Below are 25,241 nucleotides of genomic sequence, written 5' to 3'. Positions count from 1 at the left end.
CCAGCTCTTCCGAGCTGGTGAAGCAGATCGCCTGGATCACCATCGAACCTGGCTTGGACGTCGAAGTGACAATTGCAGAACCATAAGTTTATCTTGATCTGTTAATCCAAGCATCGCATGTCATTATACAATCTTCTAAATGGCCTATTTTACATTCAGATTTTTCTTGATTTCTACGGGTAAGTGAACTGGCTGTTTAGAGTGTTTTTCTTTTTTTCAGAATGATATCTTATTCCTCTTCAATTCACAGCGTTTGGCTTAATCTCTGAATCTTATAAGGATCTTTATTTTCTTGACAGACTCACCTCATGCCTTGATTCGCCAAGCAACTGTTTGTGACAATACTCAAAAGAAGCTAGCACAAAAGAAACCGTGTGATTGTTTATCCGATGGCTCCCACGCAGTTGCTTCGTGGCTTGGGACCAAATAGCAATGCTGCTTTCTCATGTATGTCATCCTCTTCCAAGACGCCGGACCAGTTGGCCCGCCATGTTTCGTCGCCTTCTGCTCCTAAAAGGCAGCGAGAGTACCGAAGGGGCAAACCCGATCGCCAAATTTCCCGCTGCTTAAGCATCGTTAGGACTGCAACGTGGCCTACGGCGACGCGCGTTCGTACTGGTAGTCGGCATGTGCTGCGGGATCCATATCCATCGCTACTCTTCTCGCGGATGATCGCCCATCAGAAAGACAGACTATTTGATGCGAGGGGGGCCGGTCCCGAAGAAATATCCCGCCTGTGCAATCGATGGCACGCGGTGGGGGTCATAATTTACGTCTCTGCTGGTCCACCACGAGAGAGCCGAGGAGGCCCACCACCTGTTCGACGATTTGATTGTTGAACACGCACGGCCGCGCGGTAAAAAACCAGGAAGGTATGTATTATTACGCCATATCCATTCGTTGATATCTGCATAGTTAATTGTTGATGGAAGACCTTTTTACATTGTAGTCAAGTAAGCCGAATGGATTAAGGTTAACATTATGTTTTTTTTTATTGTCATCGTAGTACAGAAACAGATAAAGATGAAATGGAAGCAGAAAAGAGAAGGTGAGGGTTTCCCATGAGGCATGGAGGATTGAGTGCTTGTACAAGCAATGGCTTGAAATGTGTGTAAGGGAGGCAAGTGGGGCCTGCACTGGCAGCTAGGTATAAAGGTTCCAACCTGTCATCCATTATTTACGACCATGGCCATTCAATGGCGCGCTTTCCCCCCTTTCTCTACCACTTCTCTTCTTCCTCCTCCTTATAACCAGGCAATAGAAGAGTAGTGTCTGAGAAGGAACCCCACTTCCTTCCTTTCCACACACTCCTCTCTTGTGGCCTTCTTTAGTTATAATCTCTTCTGCTACAATGTCCGTGTCGAGCTCCTGCTTGTTGCTCCTCGCGCTCGCGGCTTTGGCGGTCGCTTCGCCACACGCTGTTGTGGCGTGGCGGCCATGGCCGCACCACTTCGTTAGCAGAAGCGCCGTCAATGCCACCGCCGCCATGAACACTGGCGGTGGCAGCGGTGGGAGTGTAGACACCGGGGGCCTCGGGGTGTCGAAGAAGTACGAGGGGTCGTCGGAGTTCGTGAAGCTTCGGTACCACATGGGCCCCGTGCTCACGGCCAACGTCACCATCCATCCCATCTGGTACGGTGCTTGGGCACCGGCTCAGAAGCACATCCTCCGTGCCTTTCTCCGCTCCATCTCCGCCGCGTCCGCCCCTCACCCTTCCGTCGCCGCCTGGTGGCGCACCGTCCGCCTCTACACCGACCAGACCGGAGCCAATGTCTCCGCCACCGTGCTCCTCGGCGCGGAGCGGTCCGACCGCCACTACTCCCGCGGCCGCGCCCTCACCCGCCTCGCCATCCAGTCCGTCATCCGCGACGCCGTGACCGCCCCCCGCCGCCCCATCCCCGTCAATCCCCGCGGTGGCCTCTACCTCGTCCTCACCTCGTCCGACGTCGCCGTCCAGGACTTCTGCGTGCAGGCCTGTGGCTTCCACTACTTCACTTTCCCGGCCATCGTCGGCTACACCCTCCCCTACGCCTGGGTGGGCAACTCCGCCACCCAGTGCCCTGGCATCTGCGCCTACCCCTTCGCCGTGCCGCCCTTCGCTGTCGGCCTCCGCTCCGCGGAGCGCCCGCCCAACAGCGACGTCGGCGTCGACGGTATGGTCAGCGTGGTGGCGCACGAGCTGGCGGAGATGGCCTCCAACCCGCTCGTCAACGCGTGGTACGCCGGGGAGGACCCCTGCTTCCCCACCGAGATCGCCGATCTCTGCGAGGGCATCTATGGAACCGGCGGTGGCGGAGCCTACACCGGCCAGCTGCTGATCGACTCTCATACCGGCGCCGCCTTCAACTTGCACGGGGTGGGCGGCAGCAAGTTCCTGGTGCAGTGGATTTGGCACCCCTACTTGAGCTACTGCAGCGGACCCAACGCACTCGATCACCAGTAACCTTCCTACCACTGTTACCAGCAGGAAGTCGAAAGAAGATGAAGCCTGCCTCATGCGCTACCTAAATAAGAAAGTGGAGGAAGACGACTGAGGAGATGGTGTAGGAGTAGGGCTTTGTGTACAGAGAGGGAGGTGGACGAAGGTGGGAGACAGAAGCTGCTTGCTCATGCTTTCGCTGCTAGTGTGTGTTGTGTTCATAGTGTCTTGGGCTTCTCACTCATTGCATCGCTTTCCTCTTCCATCTCGCTTTCCCCCATACTTATGCTTCTGCTAGGAATGCATTTGGCGTGCATTCTTAGAGCAGCAATGGAAGAGCCGCTTATGTTTAAAGCTGCGTCATGCATGCATTCCCTTTCCGAGCCTCCGACCTTGTCCAAGGCGTCAGCTTGAAAGGCAGTGAGGGAGGATGATAATACGAAGGGGGAATACGAAACCTTAGACGTCCTTTGATCCGTAGAAAACAGCGACATCTGAATTCGAACAAGCCAAGCGGAGGAAAACGACGACCGTCCGTGACACCACTCCTTCACTTTGTCATGGAACTTTGGTCGAGCGTCCATGGCCTAAGTTTAGCTTTCGAGAGGCGTTAAACTTGAACAGAAGAACTCATCTGATTCTATCAATGGTCCTGGCTTTACCTTCCCAAACCCAAATCGCCTAAAAATAGGTTCCACGCATGACGCATTTGCTTTCCACTGTTTTGGAACGCTCATGTTCGTGTACCACTAAGTCATCTGACTAGCTTTCGAATTGGAGGCCCCAAAGTGATGTCAAACGAAATGAGAGGAGAGAAGCAATGCACCAACGCACTGTGTTAATGTATACTTAAGCTTCTTAGGATTTATGATAATCTAATAAAAAAATCTCTCTCGTAATATTAAAATAGTTTTTTTTTGTCGATTTTTAATAAATATTTCTGCAATGAGCAATCTAAAATTACTCTGAACCGCGTGAAAGCCCTGTTTGTTCTGCTTTCAAAGGCAGTTTGAAGCAGCTTTCTATTTAATTAGCAGCTCTTCTGCTGTACTGGATTGCTATTGCTGCTAAAAGAAGTTATCAAAACCTTTGATTCCTTTTATTTAATATTTTTATGCAGTGTGTAATACCTCCGTTTAGTTCAATCGACATGTGATCTATTGGGTATAATACTAATGATTTGGATTAATGGTTCAAATTTATAAAAATTAGTTTGTTAATTATTTCATCAGATCGAAATATGATAAATGGTATCAGATGCGATCCAGAGCCATGGTGAGAGGTTGAAATAACTATATGGGAATATGATAAAATGGTGAAGTTTTATATTAGGATTTGATTCATCCACACATGTTAAATCTTGTAATATAAGATTCATAGAAAATAGCGAATTAATGAGAGTGAAAATCTTAAAAATTAATCTTGATATTGAGAAGATATAGATTGATGCTCCTTTATCATTTTTGAGAGATTATTGTTCCTTAAGCCACAAAAACAATTGATAATAGTGAATAACAAAATAAAATTTAGTGAACTCCAATATAATATTGATATTGCTACTGATGAAATATATACCCAATTAAATAATCATTCTTAATATATATATATATATATATATATATATATATATATATATATATATATATATATATATATATATATATATATATATATATATATATATTCTAACTTTAGGAACAACAATCATTTTTGAGAGATTGTTGTTCCTAAAGTTAGTTTTCTTTAAATTACGTATGAAACCATTAGACTAGTCAATCCTATTTAATTGGATTAAACATTAACTCAATTAAACTAGTCAAAAATTAAAGTTGATCAAAATAAAAAAAATTAATTAAATTTTAACTTTTCTTAAATTCAATCAAAAACTTGATTGATTAAATCTAAATCTAATCAAGCACTCAAAATACAGTTATGATTAAAAAATTCTGCCTTACTTAAAATATCATAAACAGTTTCAGTAGATTGAGCGTCCTTTTCAAGGAAATATAGAATAGCGGAACGTTTAAATAAGTTTGATTCTTTATCGGATCATAAAAACCCACTTTTCCAAAATCTCTTCCTTCTCTTGGGGATCGGAGTATCAATTGCAACGATTCGATAGATGGCTCATTGGGATAGATGTACATAAAGATCAAAATATTTTAACTAAAATAAATTAATTAATTAATTTTATAATTGAAGATATAAGTTTAAAATATTTAATATCTAAAGGGTAAAACTATATTTTTTCATAAGATATATAATGTAAATATTTGATTTCTAAAGGGTATAATTATTAAAATGATATAATTGAAATTAAAATGATTTATAAGGGAAAACTATAAATTTAAAATAAAACCCTCGTTCTCTTGTTGTTGTCGCCACTTGTGTGTCACCCGTGGTGGCGCGACTATTCTCATTTGGTTAATCCGCACTTCACCGTCGCCATGCCCATACACAAGTATGCACATGTGCCACCCAATGACCCCCTAAGGTCACCACAATGCACAGTTATGCTCATGCTTTCGCCCAAGCAGCCATTGGTCTTCAACGTACAGTTGATGTTGGCCACGACCAGTAAATGCCACCGCAATGGCATTGTTGCAACCGTCATAGGCAACGATGTTGCTGCAACCACCATAGCTACCTACAACCAAAGCAAGCTAACCGTCGCAAGGCTATTGCACACAGGTAGTTATGCATACAACTACCATAGGCTATCGCATCCCATGACAATTTTGCTGCATATGCAATCATTGCCTATAATTGGACTGGCGACCACACGAGGTCATCGCCCTCAACAATAATGTCACCAATAACAAGCTATCGATATTTGTCCATTGATTAAACACAAGGAACCTCACATCGCTCGTAATTAAGTAACAGGACAAACTAGATAAAAAAACATATTGACAACAAAGACGGATTGTTGAAGTATCATAAATCAAAAATAAATAACACTTTTTCACAAGCGAATTGTGCTAATAAATAGGTTCATATATAAAATAGATTTGAAATATTTTTATAATATAAAGTATTTGATTTAAAAAAACAGCTCTAATAGCAATTGTAAGTATAAAAATCATGATTATGCTTCTATTATACAGAAAACTTTAATATCAGAAACTAAAATCAAATAGTGATAGATCAAATTTATGAAGCGTATATTTTGATATCATTCAGAAATCCTTTATTTGATTTGCAGATGCATTATCATCGGAGCCAAAAACTATAGTGATATCAATCTACAAGGAAAATTAAACTCGCATTCTTCTCTCTTTCTATCATTCACAAGACCGCTATAAGTGATGAATTAAGGACTAAGGAATATCGGGAATAGATCTACAATCTCAATACCTTTACGTAACTAAAGCGAGATGAGAAAAAATTTGTAATATCTAAAAAATATCATATCACGTATCCATGTTAAACCTCTAAGAGGTCGTGTCTATCTATAAATAAGAAGGTCTATGATAAGTAATCAATTCTTCCTTTCTTGTTCACAGCTATGACTATTTCATTCTTCTATTTTTTTTCATTTCTTTTTTATTGTTAGCATTTGTATTGTTATCATCCTTGACATTTGTACATATATATGGAAAATCTCGAAATATTTTAGCCAAATTTTTTTTTTCAAATAGTAAATGTTTAGGAGAGGTTTTTGTCTTTGGACTTTGCTAGTAATACTCTGATGTTTACTGGTTAAGATAACTGAAAATTTTAAAAATAATTAAAATTTAGTTTTGATCATTTTTAAATGATGGGCCTTAGTACAATGGAAATGCTAGGTTGTTCTTTACGATCTAGAAATCAGAGTTCAAATCATGAAAATAATTTTTTATATAAAAAAATTTAGATATTTAAAGATAAAACTATGTATTGACTCTCTTCAGATCCCGCATATATAGGACCACTTAATGAGCAACACCCCGCACATATAGGACCACTTGATGAGCAACATGATGCTCGTGAGCAAACTTTCTGCTCAAAAGAAACATAGCATTGTCAGAATAATCATCGCATATCTTGCAAATATATGTCAGATGAGGTCCAAATATAATACCTTAAGATTGATGGCCTCACACAGCTATGGACAAAGACAGTTGTAAGCAATAGTATCATGGATGGCTTCGCCAATAAAGTGCAACAGTAACTATATACAGCACCACCTCTCCAAGATGTTCTCCAGAGCAGACAACATACGGGGAGCACCTGAACATGAAGAGGCTTGGATTTAGTGTGAGCTTATGCTGATTTCAGCAGTATTGTGTCGATGGCTAATGCTTGTTAGTCCTTCGATAATGGTGATCACATTCAAGGAGTAGCCACATTTTCCTTGGCAAGAGGAGCCATCTCCTCGCGTTGATTCCTGGTTCACCACCAGCAACTCCCAGGCTCAGAAACAATTGCTCCCACTTCTTAGCTGGTCCCTGGGACAAGCAAGCAACAAGTGGACCACACAAGTATAAAGAAGCGTGAGATGTTTGCAGCATATTCATGGGCTGTTAATATTTTCCTAGCACGAAAAAGCTAACATGTAGAAATCCCAGGAGAGAGGATCAATCTTTTGTTGCTCACCTTCCAGGAGAGATCTTGGTCCATGCAGTTCTGAATCATCTTTGCGAAAGCAGGTGTTTGATAGACCTCGAGCACCCTCTTCGTCATTTTCACAACTTTTTGTATGTCATCCTTATCGACGACATCACACTGAAAGAAGAGGAATTTCATGCTCTGTAGAATCATGTTGACGCATTGATATGATGATTCACACAGGAAGCATGTCCTCACGTCGACATTGAAAGGACGCATATGGAAACCAGTGATGCCTTCTTTGACAGTGTCAACGAGTCCGCCAGTGGTGGCACACATGGGAGGCTGCAGAAAATTTTCACAATGGTCAAGATTTTCTCGCATGTCTTTGTTCAAAGAGATAAATATAGAATGAGATAACAGAATGCCTAACTAAAGCTGCAAAATGATATGAAACATTTCCACTCTAAAACTACACTGGAAACTAATCGAGCAGATGGAATTCCATTCGAGAACTGCCACAAAAGGAATGACAAGCTGCCATGATCCCATGAGCCAGAGGAACATTGAACTTTAGATGTGCTCTAACTTTGTCTGGAAACATATTCTCAAACAATTGAAGCTGTTGCTCCAATTTCTTCTTGCCGGTACCCTGTAGGTGCACTCATCAGTGTCCTGCACTAAACAGAAGCAAGGTACAAACCATGGGGTTCAACACTTACAAGAACTATAACTTGGAACATTTTCATCAATGAATTCTGGAATTGCTGCAGCTAGAATGTCTGAGCCTTCCTTTCTGCTCTTCTAGTCGTCCGATGAAGGCTATAACAAGGATGTTTCGGTGGACAAGCAGCTTAACCTCAACTTGCAAAGCTTCCTTGTTGATTCAGGTTTTGCATCCATTACCTAAAACTTTCTTTATAAGTCTAATGTAAAGTCAAAAGTAAGGTCAAAATCGGCTGGCAATGCTTACTGTTGTTGCATCATAATTTGCAGATATATATTTGTCTGTCGATGGATTCCACTCATATTTGTGTCCATCCCATTTACTATTCCAGTGATGCCTGTCAGCAGGATGTTGTCAACTCAACACCCTTTTCTTCCCCTGAGACAAGCACTTGGGCGTAATATGGGCTTACAGTCACAACCCTGTCTGATTCTAGGATTCCAGCTTTCATCCTAATTTTCCTTCCTTTCACAGGTTTGTCATATCTGCAAATTCAATTTATTATGTGATTTTGTCTGTGACGAGAAATTCATTTACAACAATTTCAGATTAATAACCAAAAAATATATAATTGAAAAGCATACCCATCAATAAAACCAAAGGAAGATTTAAATTGGTTAGGGAGATTAAGACAGGCAAAATCCGAGTAGGCAAATCGACCCTGGTAGGCAATGTTACGAATGCAGAAAGCAACCTGAAACCAAGTAAAACTATTGCTCAATGAATCAGTTACCTATCTATCAGTAGAAATTCCCAAAAACTAAGAATAAAATCGGGTAACATGGGAAACACACCTTCGCATTCTTGTAAATGCTGTGTGATTGGTACATGGTTTCTAAGTAGCATGGCAGTAAAGCAGTGTGCCAATTATTGGCAACAAGCACAACATCCTCCCCTGGATAAAAGAAATCATTGACAATAACAAAAATCATTGGTAGAATTGATCAGTTCAACAGAATATTATGAACAAAGATCATTCACATACCACATGGTCCAGAGAAGTGTTAACTGTTGTTGAGATGTAGAACTCTTGGAGCTTGCAGAGCTGCCTGAAAAAGTCATCCGCATCTTTGTGAAAACTACAACAGAGAGAAACTTAAAGTTTACAAGCTTCAAGGAAACCTCCTGATGCTGGTAATTGTTTGATCACAAAATGCACAAGTCCCTCAGTGCATCTATAAGTATCACTCACCTGGCACAGAAGGCTGAATCTTATCTGGTTGTCTTCATAATCAGTTCCTGCGAGAGGACCATATATCTTTCCTCCAGTTTTTCCCCAAACCTAAGGCGTGCAGATTTATGGTGAGCTTTATGTGGACAAAACAAATTAACATTATCGGTACTCTTAGAAAATTATTTTCCAAGGTAGATATAAGAAAAACCTTCTCAAGAAACATAGGGTGATCAATAAAAACCCTATCAACCCCATTTTTGTGGCAGTGGAAGAAGTGAACAGTTTCGATGCTGTCCCCGACTTTTAACTGCATTCAGGAATAGAGATCAAGCAGTTTGGTTCAAAAGATTGGAAACGCTTGTGGCATCAACTAAATAGCGTACCTCAACCATGATGCTCGTATCCCACGCATCTCTGTATTGATCATACCGTGGTGCGACAGTCATGACCCTGTGTCCATTAGCCTACAGGAGGATCAGCCCCAAATAATCGAGTCAAAATAGGTTCCTGCTAAGAGAATTGTTGATCACACAAAAAAATCAATGAGTTGCATGAGGCAACCGTGCAGCATTGAGCAACAGTATAAGGAATACCGCCATGGCCGGTGGCAATCCTCCAAGAACATCACCGAGACCCCCAGTTTTGCTCCATGGAGCCACCTCAGCACCAACGAACACCAAGTTCATTCTACTTCGACACACAACAACAGCCCAGGGCTTACGACTCGAACGCCGGGAACCCCTTGTAGCTTTCTCAGAAGATGCCTTCGAGTTCTGCTGCATTTGAAGTGAATCCACCACGTTCCTCGATCTCAGCCCTTCATGAGCGGCGGCACGGCTACTCAAGTAGGGAATCCTGAAGCTCTGGAACTTCACCGGCTCGGAATCAAAAGCTTCGTTGTAGGCGGAGCGTGAGCGATTCGAGACGAAGTGCGATGCCGTCACAGCAGCCATTGGGGAATACGTCGCTGCAACTGAATCGAAGATATTTGCATTTTTTTGGTGAATTCTCAGTGTTCTTTGTACCAAATTTCGTTCAAATCATATGTTGAATTGATTCCCATGAACTCGAGTTTAAAGATCGATCAGAGTAACTCGAGAATTAGAGAATCCGACTAGTAAAAGAATGGTCCAAAGTGGATCAATAATTTCTAGTACAAGAATCCAAGAAACTCAAACCTAACATTGTAGAAGCAGAAACTCCACGGTATCAAAGAGATCGCGACAAAACAAGGAGATAATGCTACCGATTTCGCTCACAGATGTTAGAACAATATGAAAGCCAACAGAAATTACCGTTCTCTCTTCGATGAGAGAGAGAGAGAGAGAGAGAGACTGGTTTCTCTCCCTCTCTTTCTGCGAGCAGCGAGGGTTGAGCTTGACATGGGAAGCAGCGGAACCTCGTACCCTGAAGGAGAGGAGACGAAGCGCCGCGACGCGTGGCGATGTGACATGGGAAGGGCGTGCGTCCAGGGGTGAACCAAGAACATAAAGCGGAATATGCGAGGGCGTGCGTCGCACGGGTGAGCCGTAGATCCCGCCACGTCAGCAGACTGTTCCATCTTTTTTTTGGCGACCGATTACCGAAATTGCCCCCGTTGTGGTAGTTAGCGGGTTGACTCGATATCGGATCTTGGGTCCAACCCGACAAGCTTTTGGAGTATCTGAATTTGAATCCAATAAGAGTTTACTAGTATCATATAGTCTTATAATTATTACAATAAGTTCTCAATTAAAGGGCATTTTAAGTACTTTAAAATTTTGACACTATTGTAAAACTCATTTGCAATCATGATTAACACAGGAAAGCATGAACACATCGAAGGTCTAAATATATTATCGAGTAGCAAACATGCGTTATGAAGAGGCCATCTAAATGTGCATCAAACGTAAACCAAGCTGCACCAAAAATATACCACGGTCGCATATTAATAAGATCCACATCCATAATCGATACGTTGTAGGGATGCAGAACAGCGATTCGTAATGAAGGCTGCTCCATAGATGGTGCCTTCATATGATGACAAACACATTTGAGCCCTTTGACACAAGGAAAGTAGATATGATGAACCTTTCAAGAGCCAGGGACACTTTTGTACTTGGGAATTGGATCTCATGATAACCGCTAAAACACTGGGACCATGTATAAAATGTACATACACATATGTAGCATATACACAAAAGATCAGAACAAAAATTTACATGCAAGAGTGCATCTGCTTGTCCACATCAACTACTTCTGATACATAATATGGGAACAATAATTTATAACAGAATTGCATTTTAAATTAGGTGATTGCATACAATTCAATTGTGCAAAATGATATATATACATGCATTCATAGTTAGACCATGGCCGTATATGCATAATTACAACTGACCTTCCTAATTCTTCATTTAGTTGTCATATCTGAGACTGAATGATGATAAAAAATAAAAGGTTTTATAAGTTGATGACATGGTATCATTTAATACAGTTAAAGAGTAATTCATGTTATCATTTAGGTATTCTAAACCATGAATACAACAAATTACTGTGATGATAAATTGTCTAACAATTTACTGTGATGGAGAATTGAAATCGAAGAATCATGAAAGATCAAAGAATTCAACAAGAAAATTTTGTGATCAAAGAATTAAGTTGGAGCACTTTGCTGCTGATAATGATAGGAAGGGTGACTATCTCAACGCTGAGAGGTTACAGTAGAATGGAAACACCAATGACAAAGATTTAAGTCTATATGCATATCATATATTGGACTAATAGCACACAGTTAAATTACTACTGTTTGTGCATGGCAGCAACCTTCAAGACCTTAATACTAATTGAACAATGTCACGAAGACTGAAGAAAGTGGCACCAAAACTCATTGCCAATGGTGAATGGAAAAGCGTAACCTTAATTTTGTTTTTTCATATACAGTTGCAACCAGAGAAGGGCAATCATCAATCTACAACAAAAGGCAGAGTTTTACAGAAAGTCTAAAAAGAGAATGAAAGGTTACAAAGAGGCAGAACCATCAAGAACAAAGACAGCAACAATAACCATGATCTCATGCTATATACCAATGATTCCACTAATAACAGATGGTTAAATTTATACAAGGCTCTAATACTTGTAGGCGCAAATCCATTGATATTATAATCGAACAATAGATCAAACGTTGAAAGGATGGCACCCTAAACACCATAATGGCTAGTCACTAATGGTGAATGAAAAAGCATAACATTATCGTTGGTTTTTTCATCCATCCTTGCAAAACAAAACCAATTGTCATCAATGGGCACCAACCATCACAGTTTTTATCTAGACTCATTATCAATTCAAGAATGAATTGGGACAAAATATAAGAAGAAATATTGGCTCTGTAAGCATCAACCAGAGTAGCTGTCTTGTGTGCAACAAGTGAAGAAACAAAAAATATGTCACATTTTATTGCACTCGCACCTCAGATTAGATATACTATACAGACACCGAACAAGTTCATGCGTGCCAGAGTAACACAGCAATATATGCATCCGGTCAAGCTAAAGAAAGATCAGTGTCCACAAAATATGCTCGCAAATCATGCCCATAGCAAGAATAGAACAAAATAAAGTACGAACACAACAATTCGCTAAATAGAAACATCATATACCAACATGAAAAATTCTTACATTCCATTAGAAATAATCCTGCCACCTTGAGTTGACATACGCAAATGTGTTAGAAGCAAAATTGAACGTCATAACACCAAAATCAGAAAAAGACATAAGTCGGCAATAGTACTAAAGCAGTGCTCTCCCTTTCTCTCTAATCAAACAAGCTGAATCCCATGTCGTCGTCGCTCTCCTCCTTGGGTTCCTCCTGCGGCAACAGAAGGGAAAATAAAAAAAACAAATGAAACCCTTTGCCAACTCTTTACAGATTAAATTCCGATGTAGCGAACATAAACAAACGCAAGGAAATTAACAAATATCTCACCTTTTTCTCCTCAGCCGCAGGAGCGGCAGCAGCGGCACCACCACCACCCGCACCAGCAGGAGGGGCAGCAGAGACTGCAACCGAAGCACCGCCACCTCCTGCAAGAACATTCAAACATTATGCACAAAGAACTTAAAAATCGGATTTTTCTTGATAAGAAGAGAAACAAGATCGAACCGGATCCAACGCTCAAGATGAGATCGTCGACGCTTCTCTTCTCGAGGAGCTTGGCGAAGAGGGGCGCCCAGTAGGAGTCGATAGTCAGATTGGCCGCCTTAACTACGGTTAAGATCTTCTCCGACTGATCATTCGACAAGACACGTAAAGAAAGAAATAAGAATGCACATATAATCGCTGCAAACAAAAGAAGAACCCTAGAGGAACAGAGAACGAGGGAGAGAACCGTGATGGGTATGCCGTCGTCGTGGAGGATGAGCGCGGCGTAGGTGCAAGCGAGCTCTCCAATCGACGACATGGCAGCGATAAAGTGACGAAGGACTCCGCCGCTGACCGACGTGAAAGAGAGAGCAATCACCGAGAAGAACACCAGAGGAAAAGAAAAGCTTGAAGAAACGGAGGGATCGAGAGCGGAAGAGAGGAAGCTTGCCTAAGAGACTAGGGCGGATCGTCCTCAGCCGCGCTGAAGGAATTATTGGTAAGGAGTTAGGGTTTAATGGACACGCAACATGGCGTGCGGGTCTGTCCAACACCAGACAGGCTTTAGTAAATAGGAGCCCCCGGTTGGTAGAATTCTGGGTGTCGTTGACTGGGGAGTCCTTTGATTCCGTCTTAAAAGCGTAAGTTTGTCCTATAGGCCCACATGAATGACGCAAGAGGTAGTTGAAGTGGCGAGAAATCCGATCGATGTAATCCCGAGGTATCATTTGTTCGTGCAAGTTGGACTCCGCATCGGATCGGGATGTGAGATTTCTCGGCGTTCCAGAGATGGATCAGAATATCTACATAAGCGGTTATCGTCGAAGGAATTCCCTACCTCATCATTTCGATGATAAAATTAATAATAAAATAAAATTGGTAGAGTTTTTTTTTTTTTCGATCCTCATATTGAAATTGATTTTTATACCTGAACGATCGATGATGGGAGGTTGATGGCACTTTCCTCGATTCGTACTCTTGTAAGGGTTTATTTATGTTGACGATTGGTTGGTACGTTTTTTATGACACATCATCAACGAAGGACGATCGTAGGAGTATCATTTGTTTGGGTTGGTGTTTGCTACAAGCAAATGGTGATCGAGAAAGGGAGAGATGGGCCTCATTGCTAGGGATCAATGGTCCCTTTAGGGCATGTGGGCGGAAAAGGGGGAGATGAGTTCCGTCGTCGGGGATTAATGCTCCCTACAGTCGAGTGTGCGGCCTTTGGGTGAAAGTTTGCTTCCCTACTACTCGCTACAAGGAAGGAGAGGCGTGTGGGCTTTTTTGCCCTCGTCACTACCTAAGTGGCAATGGGTTGCTGGGTGAGTCAACTGGTCAAAGTTGACATCACCTTGTTCCCTATCATTAATCCACCCTAGAAGACATGCTTTAGGGCTCCAATAAGGGGGTTCAAGGCACATCATTCAACCATTTTATTTCGTTGGGGTTGATTGGGTTGGGTTCCACGATTTTTATGTTTTGGGTGTATCCCATTTGGTGTGCTTGTAATTTTCTGACATGCTTGTCTCGAGTACATCATGCCTGACGTTTTGTCATGTTTATCTCCATTGTAACGGATCTTTTTTCTTGCCCTATTGGGCTGAGAGTTCCATCATAGTGTGATGGGGGCTCCGCCATAGTGGGCCTCATCGTCTGCCATAGTGGCCTTAAGGCTCCATCATAACGGATCTTATTGTCCATCATAGTGGGTCTTCCTCTCGTCATATCGAGTTTAGGGCTCCACCATAGCGGGCCTCATCATCCATCGTAGCAGGTCCTCCTCCCGTCGTAGCAAGTGTAGAGCTTCATCGTAGCGGGCTAGGAGCTCTGCCTTAGTGGGCTTCTCCAGAGCATATTTGAGTGTCCCTAACGGATCCTTGTCTACTATCGCATCACATCATGGTGGCAATGTCCTATGCTTCAATGGTTCAAGCAGGGAGAACCTCAACCATCGGGTGGCTCCTTCTTGTCGTTCAAGCTAAAGCTAACTTGGACAGTCCATCTGCTTAGGCATTGTCCACCCGTGGGATCCTTTATACGGTAAGTTAGAGGAAGCAATGGGCAAGTTGGCACACCTTGGCCAAGTATCTTGCCATCGGTGCATATCAGGTTTCATAACTCCTGTCAATCTAGCTAAAGACTAGCTACGAGTTGTTAAACACATTCCAACTCTTGCACATGGAGTTCTCATGCTAACCGAAGCTCAAAAAGGAGAGCTTTATATTCAACTTCGTTGTTAGTTATTTTGAACTCAAACCAAAGAAGACTTTGTTGTCTAGGCCCCTCAGTACAAGTCCAACTCTATCTCTTTCTGAAGTGGTCGAACTGTTGACGAATAAGGTCTAGGTCGGGATGACATGCTCTCCTCCACCTTCAGGAGAGGGTGCCAGCTCTGATATGAAATCTGCTAGCATATAGGCTTTGATGGCTATCCTCGAGATATATTGTATGTCAAATTCTCCAAGCTCCACTGACCACTTTAGCATTTGCCCTAAGATGTTGAATCTCAAGAGGACTTGTCGGAGTGTTTGATTAGTGACCACTCGTATCGGGTGTGATTGAAAGTAAGGGCACAACTTCCTTGCTGCAAGTACTAGAGTGAACGCTAGCTTCTCAATAGAGGGATAGCACTCCTCGGGGCTATCAGAATATGGCTAGTGTAGTACATGAGTTGTTGTGCTCTTGCATCTTCTCAAAACAACACCGAGCTGATAGCTTAGCTAGTGGTCGTAAGGTATAGGCTCAGTGTCTCACTTGGGGTGGCTGAAGTGAGTTGTGACAATTGAACGAGGTGGCACTTCGATATGTCAATGGCTTCTTGGTACTCCTTAGCCCAAATAAAGTCCTTTAGGTTCTTCAATGCTCGGAAGAAGGGGAGGAATTTGTCGCTCAATTGGGATAAGAACCAGCTAAGTGTGACTAGTCACCTGGTAAGCCGCTATACTTCTTTCATAGACTGAGGAGGTTACATCTCGATTATGGCGTGGCCTTTCTTGGGGTTGACATCTATTCCCCTTCGATGGATGATGAAGCCGAGGAACCTCCTCGACCCGACTCCAAAGGCACACATGGATGGATTTTAGGTGCATATTGAACTTCTTCATAGTTCAGAATGTCTCTGCCAGATCTACCATATGAGTGCATGATATTTTGCTTTTTACTATCATGTCATCCACGTATACCTCCATGTTTCTCCCGATCTAATATTTGAATATTTTATTAATCATTCTTTGATAGGTAGCTCCCATGTTTTTCAACCTGAAGGCCATGACCTCATAGCAGTATACACCTCGGCCAGTAATGAAGGAGGTGTGCTCCCGATCCTAAGACGCCATCCTTATCTGATTGTAACCTAAAAATGCATCCATGAAGGTGAGGAGCTTATGCCTCAAGATGACATCCATCAATTGATCAATCCAGGGGAGTGCGTAACTATCCATTGGACAGACCCAGTTAAGATTGGTGTAGTCAACATGCATCCTCCAACTTTCATTAGCTTTCTTAACCAGGATGACATTGGAGAACCATCAAGGATAATGGACTTTAGAAATGAACCCTTCTTCCATCAACTTCTCCACTTCATCATAAATCGCTTGTTGGCATTCGAGAACGAATCTGCAGGGCCTTTGCTTTACCGACCGAGCCCCAGGGAGGATATTCAAGTGGTATTGTGCGACCTCTGGGTCAATGCCCAACATATCTTTGGGTGACCAAGCAAAGATGTTGGTGTTTTGCCAAGGAAGTCAATTAGCTAGATGTGGCATTCCTCAGGGAGCACTGCTACAATCTTAATGACTTGGTGGGGTTGGGCTTTGTTAAGGGGGATCTCGACTAGCTACTCCGTCGGCTCAAGATGTGGAGGGGCCTTGTTGGGATCCCTGAGATCCATAAGTGATGCTTCAATCTTTGTCTTCTTTAATAGCGAAACTGTTATCAGATAGCACTGTATGGACTCCCAAGGGTTCTTACTTCGCCAATGTTAGCCCTGGATGGAATCTTCATTCACTATGTGATACGTTGACACTAATGCCCTCAGCCGATTAAGAGTAGGCCAACTGATGATGCCATTGGAGGCTGAAGGGATGTCTCTCGTATAATCCTGGTCGCTAGGGTCTTAGAGTATGGTTGTTCACCAAAGGTAATATATAGGTTTATCATCCTGAGGGGGGAGATGGAATCCCCGATAAACCCGGTCAACAATGTTGTCAATCCCAACTTCTAGAAAATATTAAAGTGGAGCACATCGACGTAGCTACCCGTATCAAACATGACCCTCTTCACTTGGGCGTTGGCCATCCTGACCGAGATTACCAATGTGTCGTCATTTGTGGGGTCGAGGTGCTTAGCCTCTTCTTCTTCAAAAATGATTTCTAACCTTCCTCATGCCTTGGGCACTTTTCTATGATGGCTTGAGCATAGACCTTGCGTTCTGAGGAGTTGTCCCCCCTCGAGGCAAGTCCGCCAAAGATGACATCCATCTGCTTCTCGACAAGGCCCTGGGGCTGAGGGGATGGTTCTTAGGGTTTGTAAATGAACTTTCCAAGGTGGCCCCTTTATATGAGCTCCTCAATCTTGTACTTAAGGTCATGATATTCCTTTGTGTCATGGTTATAATCTTGATAGAAGAAACTGTACTTCGATCTATCCCTCTGTTCTAAGGGGGTTCTCTAGGTCATTAGCTCCTTCAAGAATCATTTTTTCCTTATTTAGAAAAAGATCTTCATCTTCGTTATGTTGAGAGGGACTGGCTCGAGCCTTGAGTGTGGTGCCCTGGGTCAGGGGTGTCTCCTCTACGGCGAGCCTGAGGTTGGGGTTCGGGATAGTTCTTGGTATGATCTCTTGTGGGGCTCCTTGCTCTGGCATGAGATCATGACATTTACGATCACGTATTGGTTGGCTCTTTAGAGCATTTCAAGGATAGTCACGGGTAGCCTCCTAACCAATGACTAGAAAAATCTTGAGGGCTGTAAATCTATTATGAAAGCTTGTATCACTAGAGAGGGGTGGGCGTTTTGGACCCCTTGGATCTCATTGGCAAATGGGAGAGGGGCTCATCCTCCCTTTGCCTTAACTCAAGCAGCATGGATGTTGAGGGCTTCATGCACACATTAGTGAGAAAATGAAGCTCGAACTCTTCTACGAGCTGGACAAAGGAGGAGACCGAGTATGGCTTCAGGTGGCTATACCATTCTCGGGTTGAGCCCCTTAATGTCATTGGGAACACTCAGCACATTAGAGTGTTCGACATATTGTATAAGGACATATGGGCTCTAAAGGCTATAATGTGCTTTTTTGGATCAGAGCTACTGTCAAATGCCTCCAACTTCAGGAGGAGGAAGTTGGCTGGAAGGGGTTCCTTTTGAATGCTTTGGACGAATGGAGAGCGACTCAAAGCATGGTCATAAGCTTCTCCCTTCAAGTGCTAGAACTTGTTGGGAAGGAAATCTAGGAGAGCATTACATGTGCAGGAAAAAATCAGAATAGAAATCGATTTTTAAAAACTAGATTTATATCGAATAGTGTGTGACGATTGAGAGCAAAAAACTAGTGATATCAAAAACTGCATAAGATGTGAGATGGTCTCACCTAAGGGAATTTGTATATCTCTGATATATATATTTCAATCTATGGATAAAGGAGATCTAATGTTCTCCTCTCTAGCGATAATCCACATGGCGGATGAAGTGACGACGCACCTCCTCTTGCAACGTATTCTTTCCTCACCTTCGTGCACCACCACCATATAATAGGGGTAGTCCTTCTTGCTGCCCTCTCGTACTGTAGAGGAAGTAGTCGATTGAGAAAGAAGCATAGAGAGAAGGATAGGGGGAGACGATTGGTGGGTCTAGCCTATGACTCATGTAGCCGTAACTCCTATTTATATAGGGCTCTTACTACTAACCCTAATGGATCCTGCCATAATGGATACTAGATCTCCATCTAATTATCCTGAGTTTAAAGTATATTAGATCAGTATCAAATAACTATTCTAGGCTCTATTGGGTCTCACCCAAGGATTCATTAAAACAGGGGCCTATTAGACATCTCATGTCCAATCCTCTATTCGTCGCATCCTCTACCATGTGTGTTATCCTCTAGGCCCTATACCGAGCTAGTCATAATTTACACATATTAGAACTCCTTCTGACTCAAAACTCTTTTCGACTTAGTGAATTATTATCCCTATAATAATTCATTCAATTCATTGACTATATATGTACTAGACTACTACGTTATAGTCCTCAAACGGTATAAGGGGATCTAATCTATTGGACTTGTCTACCTTTAATTACCATGTATCTATAATCCCTCGTCTATCTAATATCTTATAAATCATATACCGGGTATGGTGTTGTCAAGCTCATATGGAATCTACTCGAGCTCTAATCAAATTCTCTCGGATGAACTCCTTCTCTCTAAATCCGAATGACCCTGACAAGGGATTTTCTTGAGTGAAAACATACGAGATATTCTTCTCATGACATCGAGAGCGGATGATCCTTTATTGATACTCAATTAACTTCATAAGGTTGGCTACCACTCCTGATGACTTGCCATGTTAAATCTAAAACTTTCAAACTTTTAAGCATAGTATCAAAGAGTGGAGTGCTCATACATGACATCATTGATATCTCAAGTTTAAGGATCAAATACACAACTAGGACCATAGAACCACTATCTGACGATGAAGTATTATTAACTATCCAACATTTCGTGAGCGGATCATTTAATGAACTCATTCTTCAATGAGCACTTGCACTATATCTCTAGTGTCCCTATACATGCAACTATGAGACTAATTGTCTCCATCATATGGACAAGTATATAATACACTAGTCTATCTGGTTATCTCGATGTTCAACTCGAGTAATCCATGATTGAGAATATTTATGGTATATGTTTATCGACGAATTGATCTCATTATCATGATCCAATTCCCATTACACAAATCCAAAGACATCATAATATATTTATTATCCAATATAAAATACGAAAATATCATAATAATAATAATAACCAAAAGTGTCATCACTCATGTGATTGACTTGTAAGGCACTTGTAACTAGCATAACTTACGTTGTACCCTGTCCAGGCATTGGTCGACTTAGCAAAGTTGAGCCCTGAGTAAATCCTTCATCGAGTCAACATATTGGGTTTCTAACTCAGGCAGGGCAGATCCACGATGAGAGGGTAAGCTAAATTCCACTGTGGGGGACAATGGTGCTCCAAGTGACACGTTAGTTTGTCGGGAGTAGTCTGGGGCAATCGATTGTGGATCTGTTGGGAGGCCCCGAGAGGTGTAGGAGCAAGCGAGGGCTGGACCATCGATCATAGTGTTGGAGATGGGGTTGATTATTGGGTCAGTTGGGATAAGAGAGGAGCAATGACCTACATCATTCCAACCAATGCTTATACCTGATGTGTGAGGCTTAGAAAGGCCTTAACAGAGATGTTTAGGTGCCCCGCATTCAATTATGGATGGGAGAGCCTTAGGTCGTTGAACCGACACCAATAGTGCCCCAGAGTTTGTACTGAAGTGGAGGCGTCTACTTGTGGAAAAGAGGGTAGTTGCCCTCTCTGTCCGAATGCACTATGTGTAGGCGGTGGTGCTTCCTCGTTGGAGTGCTCGTTGAGGGGGTTTACAGGTGAATATTCTTGTGATATTTGGGCCCTTCCTTTTGCACTAAAATATTATTGTCTTAATATTGTTGATGGGGGAGTCAACACGGCTTGATTCTATCCCGAAGGCACAAGCTTTCCCGGAGGCTATGGATAGCACGAGGTGCTTATAGTGGGGAGAAATCCAACTAATGCAATCTCAAGGTTCCACTGGTTCATGCTAGGCAGACTCCGCGTCTGACTAAGATGGTATGAGATTCCTCGACGTTCTGAAGACCCTGAGGCTTGCCTTGGTTTCATTAGAATCCTTGGGTAAGTGGTCAATGTCAGAAAATTTTTTAAATCCCTACACAAATTAAGAGTGGAATGATGATTATAGAGATTTTTTTTAATCCCCTCCTTAGGTTTTATGGGTCAGCGTTTATACTTGGTGGGATCGGGAAAAAGGGAGATGAGCCTCGTCGTTAGGGATTAATACTCCTTAAGGGTATGCAATTAGAAAAGGGGGAGATGGATTCAAGCGTGCGATATTTCCCAAAATCGTGATCGGCAAGGGGTGAAAGAACGCTTCCCTACAGCTCCACTACAAGGAAGGGAACACGTTATTCCCTATCACCGTGGGACCCGCATCTTCATTATTATGAACTCATCCCTAATTTTTTATCCAATCATGTCTTACGAAAGATCAATTTGAAATGGATCGAATTGCCCGGGGGATGGACCACGTGCAGCGATCGTGACTTTAGTAACACCAGCCCAAAGACAGTGCGACGGGAGAGACCGCTCAATTTTGAATTTCGTGTTCTTGCTAACGTGTTTGTGGAAGAGGAAGGTAACCTTTTGAGATCAGGAAGAGCGGATGGAGGAGGAGGCATCGATCGCAGCAGCAGAGGTGGAGTTGGTGGTGACGGATGTAGACCCGGAGACGGCATTCTTGCAGAAGCAGCGGCGGCGGCTGCGAGAGGCGGAGGTGGAGGATGGAAGCGCAGTGGCGACGGGTGGGTTTGAGTGGGAGGTGTACAAGGAGAATGTCCGACCTTTGAAGCGCGGCCGCAACGTGAAGCTCCTCAACCACGCCCTCCGATCCCAGACCGACAGGCACCTCCAGGCCTCCCTCCTCGGCACCCGCAGGCACTCCTCCCTCTCCTTCCCACTTTTCTCTCGTTCTCTCCCTGTAGAGATCTAGATGGGTGCCGTCTGAATGATTCGCCTTTTCTGTTTTTAACTCTCGATAATCCATCAGGAGGATGATAGAGGCCATCGATGAGTATCAGGGCGAGGATCCTCTTCAGCCGTGGCTTGAGTAAGCGCTTCTCACCTGGCCAGTTGTGCTACTGTTCTGTAATTAGGATTGATATTGATCTGCACATTTCTACTTTATCTTCCTCCATCGGATCTAAAATTAAGGTGCATAAAATGGGTTCAAGAATCATTTCCCACCGGAGGAGAGTGCTCCGGGTTGGTCGTGATGTACGAGCAATGCGTGCGCACCTTTTGGCATGACGAGCGTTATCGGGAGGACTTGCGTTACCTCAAAGTGTGGCTGGAATATGTGGGTGTCATTATCGCTTTCTTGATTCCTTTGTCTTTCTTTCCTCGCCTAATTGGTTAGAGCATTCTCTTCTTCACTTCTGTCCTTTGTGACTTTGATGGATCGTGATTGCTCCCATAGGCCGATCACTGTGCTGATGCTGAAGTCATATTCCAATTCCTGGATGCAAATCAGATCGGACAAAGCCATTCAATCTTCTACACGTCCTATGCCATGCACCTGGAGGCAAAGAACAGGTTGAGAAAGGCTGACGACATCCTCAATCTCGGTTTGTCTAGGTAAGAGCCTCCTGCAACACTTCCAATCGAGATATAGGATCATCAAATTAAGGGGGGTTCGTAGATGTATCTACTTCACCAACTAGATTTGTTTATTTCTAGTTGAGTAAATCTCAAGCCTAAATTTGTCTTGGTTAGACATGGCTTAAGCATTAATCCTTGATCTAAGGTCAATACTTAGCTGTAAAATCCATCTTACCTTCCTGGGTCGTCCATATTGATAGAAAAGGGCTAAGATGACAAAACTCTTTGAGGAAAAAATGTCCTTTGAATATATTCTGATTAACACAAATGAATTAGTTTGGACTGGATGTCAACATATAGATAGCGTATTGTAAGTGTTTGTTGGTTTGTTTTGTGTCTAAGAGAGTATTTTAACTTTGTATTGTAGGAAGGCAACACCACGAGAGAAATTAGAAGCTGCATACAGGGAATTTCTCATCCGTTCATCACGAAAAAAGCGTGGCAATGAGGCAAGTTGCGTTGAATTTGATCGACCGTCCTTTTGTTCCCCAGATACTTATTCTCCTTATAATTTTTTTCGTACAGGACGATCTGCTAGATAATCCCTTGCCAGTGCGGAGCTTTGGAACTGTTTTAACTTCGGCAGAATCAAGTAAGGAATCTCAGTGTCTGATTGTGTATCATGTGTACTGCTTACCTATCTCTTAATGTGCCAGGAAGACAGACAGCAGAAAATTTGGTCTTTTCTAAAAGGATGGCCACTCTGCAGAGGTAAACTACTTCACTTTTAGGAGCCAAAGTCGGGGATTTATGAGGTGGACATGGTTTTCCGTGCTATGGTGTAAATGAGGAAAGGCATTGCTAATTATCCAGATGTATAATTGGAAGTTCATCATAGTTTGTGTTTATGCTATGCTTGTTTTCTGCATTCAATAATATCGATGTAATGATCTAAATGTATTCTGCCTAATTGCCTGTTAATTATTTATATATTCTAGATAATTCCACTTTGTGAAAAGAACATATTGTTTCTCCACTACCGAAATTGATACTATTTATGACTTGTCTATGTTTGTTTCCACAGGGTTGATACCAATAGGCACCTGTCTGTATACAAGGATGCAAATTCTGGGACAAATGATCACCTCCCGAACTTAAAGAAAAATGAAATGCCATGGAATACTTTAGGATGCCGGTCTGATCGAAATAAGGAAAATGCTTCAATTCCTACCAAATGGTCATCATATAAGGTCTGTACCATAATTTTCAAGTCAATCTCTCTTTATTCTTCATAGTTCACTGTTGTTATTCTTGAGTAATATTGCCATTCATGGTGTCAGATCCCTCAAAAAATAGGACACAGTGCAGGTTCAGCAACTTCAAGTGCTTGTATTGAGGTGTATGTTGATGACGAATGCTCAGAGTACGTCATCCAAAGTTTAAACCTTTGCATGCATGTGAAAAGCTTTACCCATTTTCATAGCTAAAGTTGATACTTCTGAGCAGAAAAATAAATCCTTATCAATTCGAATAATCCATAGTACTCTTCGAAATATAATAATTTGGATTTGCATGGACATGACAGTTTAGAACATCAATACAAGCAATTAATAATTGTGTTTGATTATTGACAGGATATTCTATATCACTCACTACAAGGACGGGGTTTATGTTTCTTCATCTATATTCATCTAATGTGCAATCTAGTGATTATATTATTCATGTGAAATCGATTATTATTTGAAGGTGTCAGCTAGCTTGGTTGGAAAGGACCTTAATAGTTTATTATAAGATCCTGAACTCGAATCCTACCCTCACTATTTACCCTTAGTTAAAAAGAAGAAGGTATATATCATGCGAATCAACTCTTTCCCTGCTAATTCGATTTTGTTTTTGCATCAGGTTGCCATTAGTTCAAGTTACCAAGAACCCAAAATCTTCCATATTGAAACTGAGGCAAGCAACTAGCCGAAACCTAAAGAAGTAAGAAATCCACAAGTTTTGAATTGTTTTTAATATATGTACGTATATTATCACTCAGCTTGGTTTTGCTTCATTACTAACCTCTCTGACTTGAACAGGGAAACAGAAATGCTTAAAGCCAATCCACTGCGCAATTTTCCTCCGAGTAGTCTTAGATAGTATCCCCAGAAACCTACAGTTGCATTTTCTTATGGTGTGGGCTGGATTTCTTTCCCCAGGCTATAAATTTGGCGTTGATTGCGTTCAGATGTGTGCTGCAAGTTTTAAACGGAGATTTCCTGCAATTGAACTACATGAATTATTGTCTTTTCGTGTCCAAGCAGCTTTTTCCTCCAAAGCTTGCACTGATGCCGTGGAAACATAAGAAATTTATGTTGAGCTCCAGATAAGAAACTTATCGATGAAGTGGCATGAGGTGTTAGCTTATGGATCAAATTGTCATGACAGTGCTTGCGACGTAGTTGAAGTCTGTAATTGATGTGAGAATTAAATGTCGTGTGACAGTTTATTATTGCATATTGTAGCGGATAATTTTATCATCCCATCGCAGATGTTATCCATAAAATGCGTCATGTAAATGTATTGGATTTCAGGAGTTTCACCTTTTCGAAGGATAAATTGTGTCTTCGTATTTTGTTGGGTGATTTTCCTAAAAATGCTCCTCTTTATGAGTTAGTTTACAAGTGTCCATGTTTTTAATTTTATTTAAATGATACCTCTTTTCCTGTCCTATAATTGTTCATCGTCATTTGCAATGTACTGTTTTTAAAATTTTTTCAACAATAATGCATCACCTGGGAAAAATTTTCTCTCGGTCAAATTTTCTTGCATATATTGTAGACTTCTTGAGAAACCCAAATGTGAAAAAAACATTA

The 25,241-nt window shown here is 42.1% G+C and overlaps 3 protein-coding genes and 1 pseudogene across 3 annotated transcripts; 2 read left to right on the top strand and 2 right to left on the bottom strand.

Annotated features, from left to right (window-relative positions):
* The first annotated feature begins 1,190 nt into the window (after nucleotides 1–1,190).
* LOC135643092 (protein EXORDIUM-like 3) lies at nucleotides 1,191–2,684 on the top strand. The gene has a single exon (XM_065159695.1). The coding sequence runs from the start codon at nucleotides 1,352–1,354 to the stop codon at nucleotides 2,441–2,443; it is 1,092 nt and encodes a 363-aa protein (XP_065015767.1). The 5' UTR covers nucleotides 1,191–1,351; the 3' UTR covers nucleotides 2,444–2,684.
* Nucleotides 2,685–6,383: 3,699 nt separating this feature from the next.
* LOC103983949 (granule-bound starch synthase 1, chloroplastic/amyloplastic-like) lies at nucleotides 6,384–10,449 on the bottom strand (annotated as a pseudogene).
* A 1,854-nt stretch (nucleotides 10,450–12,303) lies between these two features.
* LOC135680341 (large ribosomal subunit protein P1-like) lies at nucleotides 12,304–13,468 on the bottom strand. The gene is made up of 4 exons (XM_065194223.1): nucleotides 13,217–13,468; nucleotides 12,991–13,114; nucleotides 12,814–12,911; nucleotides 12,304–12,696 (listed from the first exon to the last, which is right to left on the bottom strand). The coding sequence occupies exons 1-4, from the start codon at nucleotides 13,286–13,288 to the stop codon at nucleotides 12,643–12,645; spliced, it is 348 nt and encodes a 115-aa protein (XP_065050295.1). The 5' UTR covers nucleotides 13,289–13,468; the 3' UTR covers nucleotides 12,304–12,642.
* A 7,830-nt stretch (nucleotides 13,469–21,298) lies between these two features.
* Nucleotides 21,299–24,994, top strand: LOC135680331 (mitotic spindle checkpoint protein BUBR1-like). The gene is made up of 11 exons (XM_065194214.1): nucleotides 21,299–21,720; nucleotides 21,833–21,892; nucleotides 21,997–22,141; nucleotides 22,262–22,419; nucleotides 22,811–22,892; nucleotides 22,969–23,035; nucleotides 23,100–23,154; nucleotides 23,468–23,633; nucleotides 23,724–23,806; nucleotides 24,286–24,366; nucleotides 24,465–24,994. Exons 1-11 carry the CDS (start codon nucleotides 21,449–21,451, stop codon nucleotides 24,523–24,525), a joined length of 1,230 nt encoding a protein of 409 aa, XP_065050286.1. The 5' UTR covers nucleotides 21,299–21,448; the 3' UTR covers nucleotides 24,526–24,994.
* The last annotated feature ends 247 nt before the right edge of the window (nucleotides 24,995–25,241 follow it).

Source organism: Musa acuminata, chromosome BXJ1-1 (assembly GCF_036884655.1).
Source record: "Musa acuminata AAA Group cultivar baxijiao chromosome BXJ1-1, Cavendish_Baxijiao_AAA, whole genome shotgun sequence".
Lineage (NCBI taxonomy): Eukaryota > Viridiplantae > Streptophyta > Magnoliopsida > Zingiberales > Musaceae > Musa > Musa acuminata.
The sequence above is the reverse complement of the archived record's forward strand: the minus strand, read 5'-3'. Positions and strand labels throughout refer to the sequence as shown.

What these genes read in the sequence shown, in the direction of transcription:
- LOC135643092 (XM_065159695.1), top strand. Translation starts at nt 1,352, where the DNA reads ATGTCCGTGTCGAGCTCCTGCTTGTTGCTCCTCGCGCTCGCGGCTTTG.
- LOC135680341 (XM_065194223.1), bottom strand. Translation starts at nt 13,288, where the DNA reads ATGTCGTCGATTGGAGAGCTCGCTTGCACCTACGCCGCGCTCATCCTC. An exon ending in CATCTTGAGCGTTGGATCCG is followed by an intron (nt 12,912 to 12,990) that starts GTTCGATCTTGT and finishes ATGTTCTTGCAG; the next exon opens with GAGGTGGCGGTGCTTCGGTT. An exon ending in CTGCGGCTGAGGAGAAAAAG is followed by an intron (nt 12,697 to 12,813) that starts GTGAGATATTTG and finishes CTGTTGCCGCAG; the next exon opens with GAGGAACCCAAGGAGGAGAG.
- LOC135680331 (XM_065194214.1), top strand. Translation starts at nt 21,449, where the DNA reads ATGGAGGAGGAGGCATCGATCGCAGCAGCAGAGGTGGAGTTGGTGGTG. An exon ending in CCAAATGGTCATCATATAAG is followed by an intron (nt 23,634 to 23,723) that starts GTCTGTACCATA and finishes TCATGGTGTCAG; the next exon opens with ATCCCTCAAAAAATAGGACA. An exon ending in GTTGATGACGAATGCTCAGA is followed by an intron (nt 23,807 to 24,285) that starts GTACGTCATCCA and finishes TTTTTGCATCAG; the next exon opens with GTTGCCATTAGTTCAAGTTA.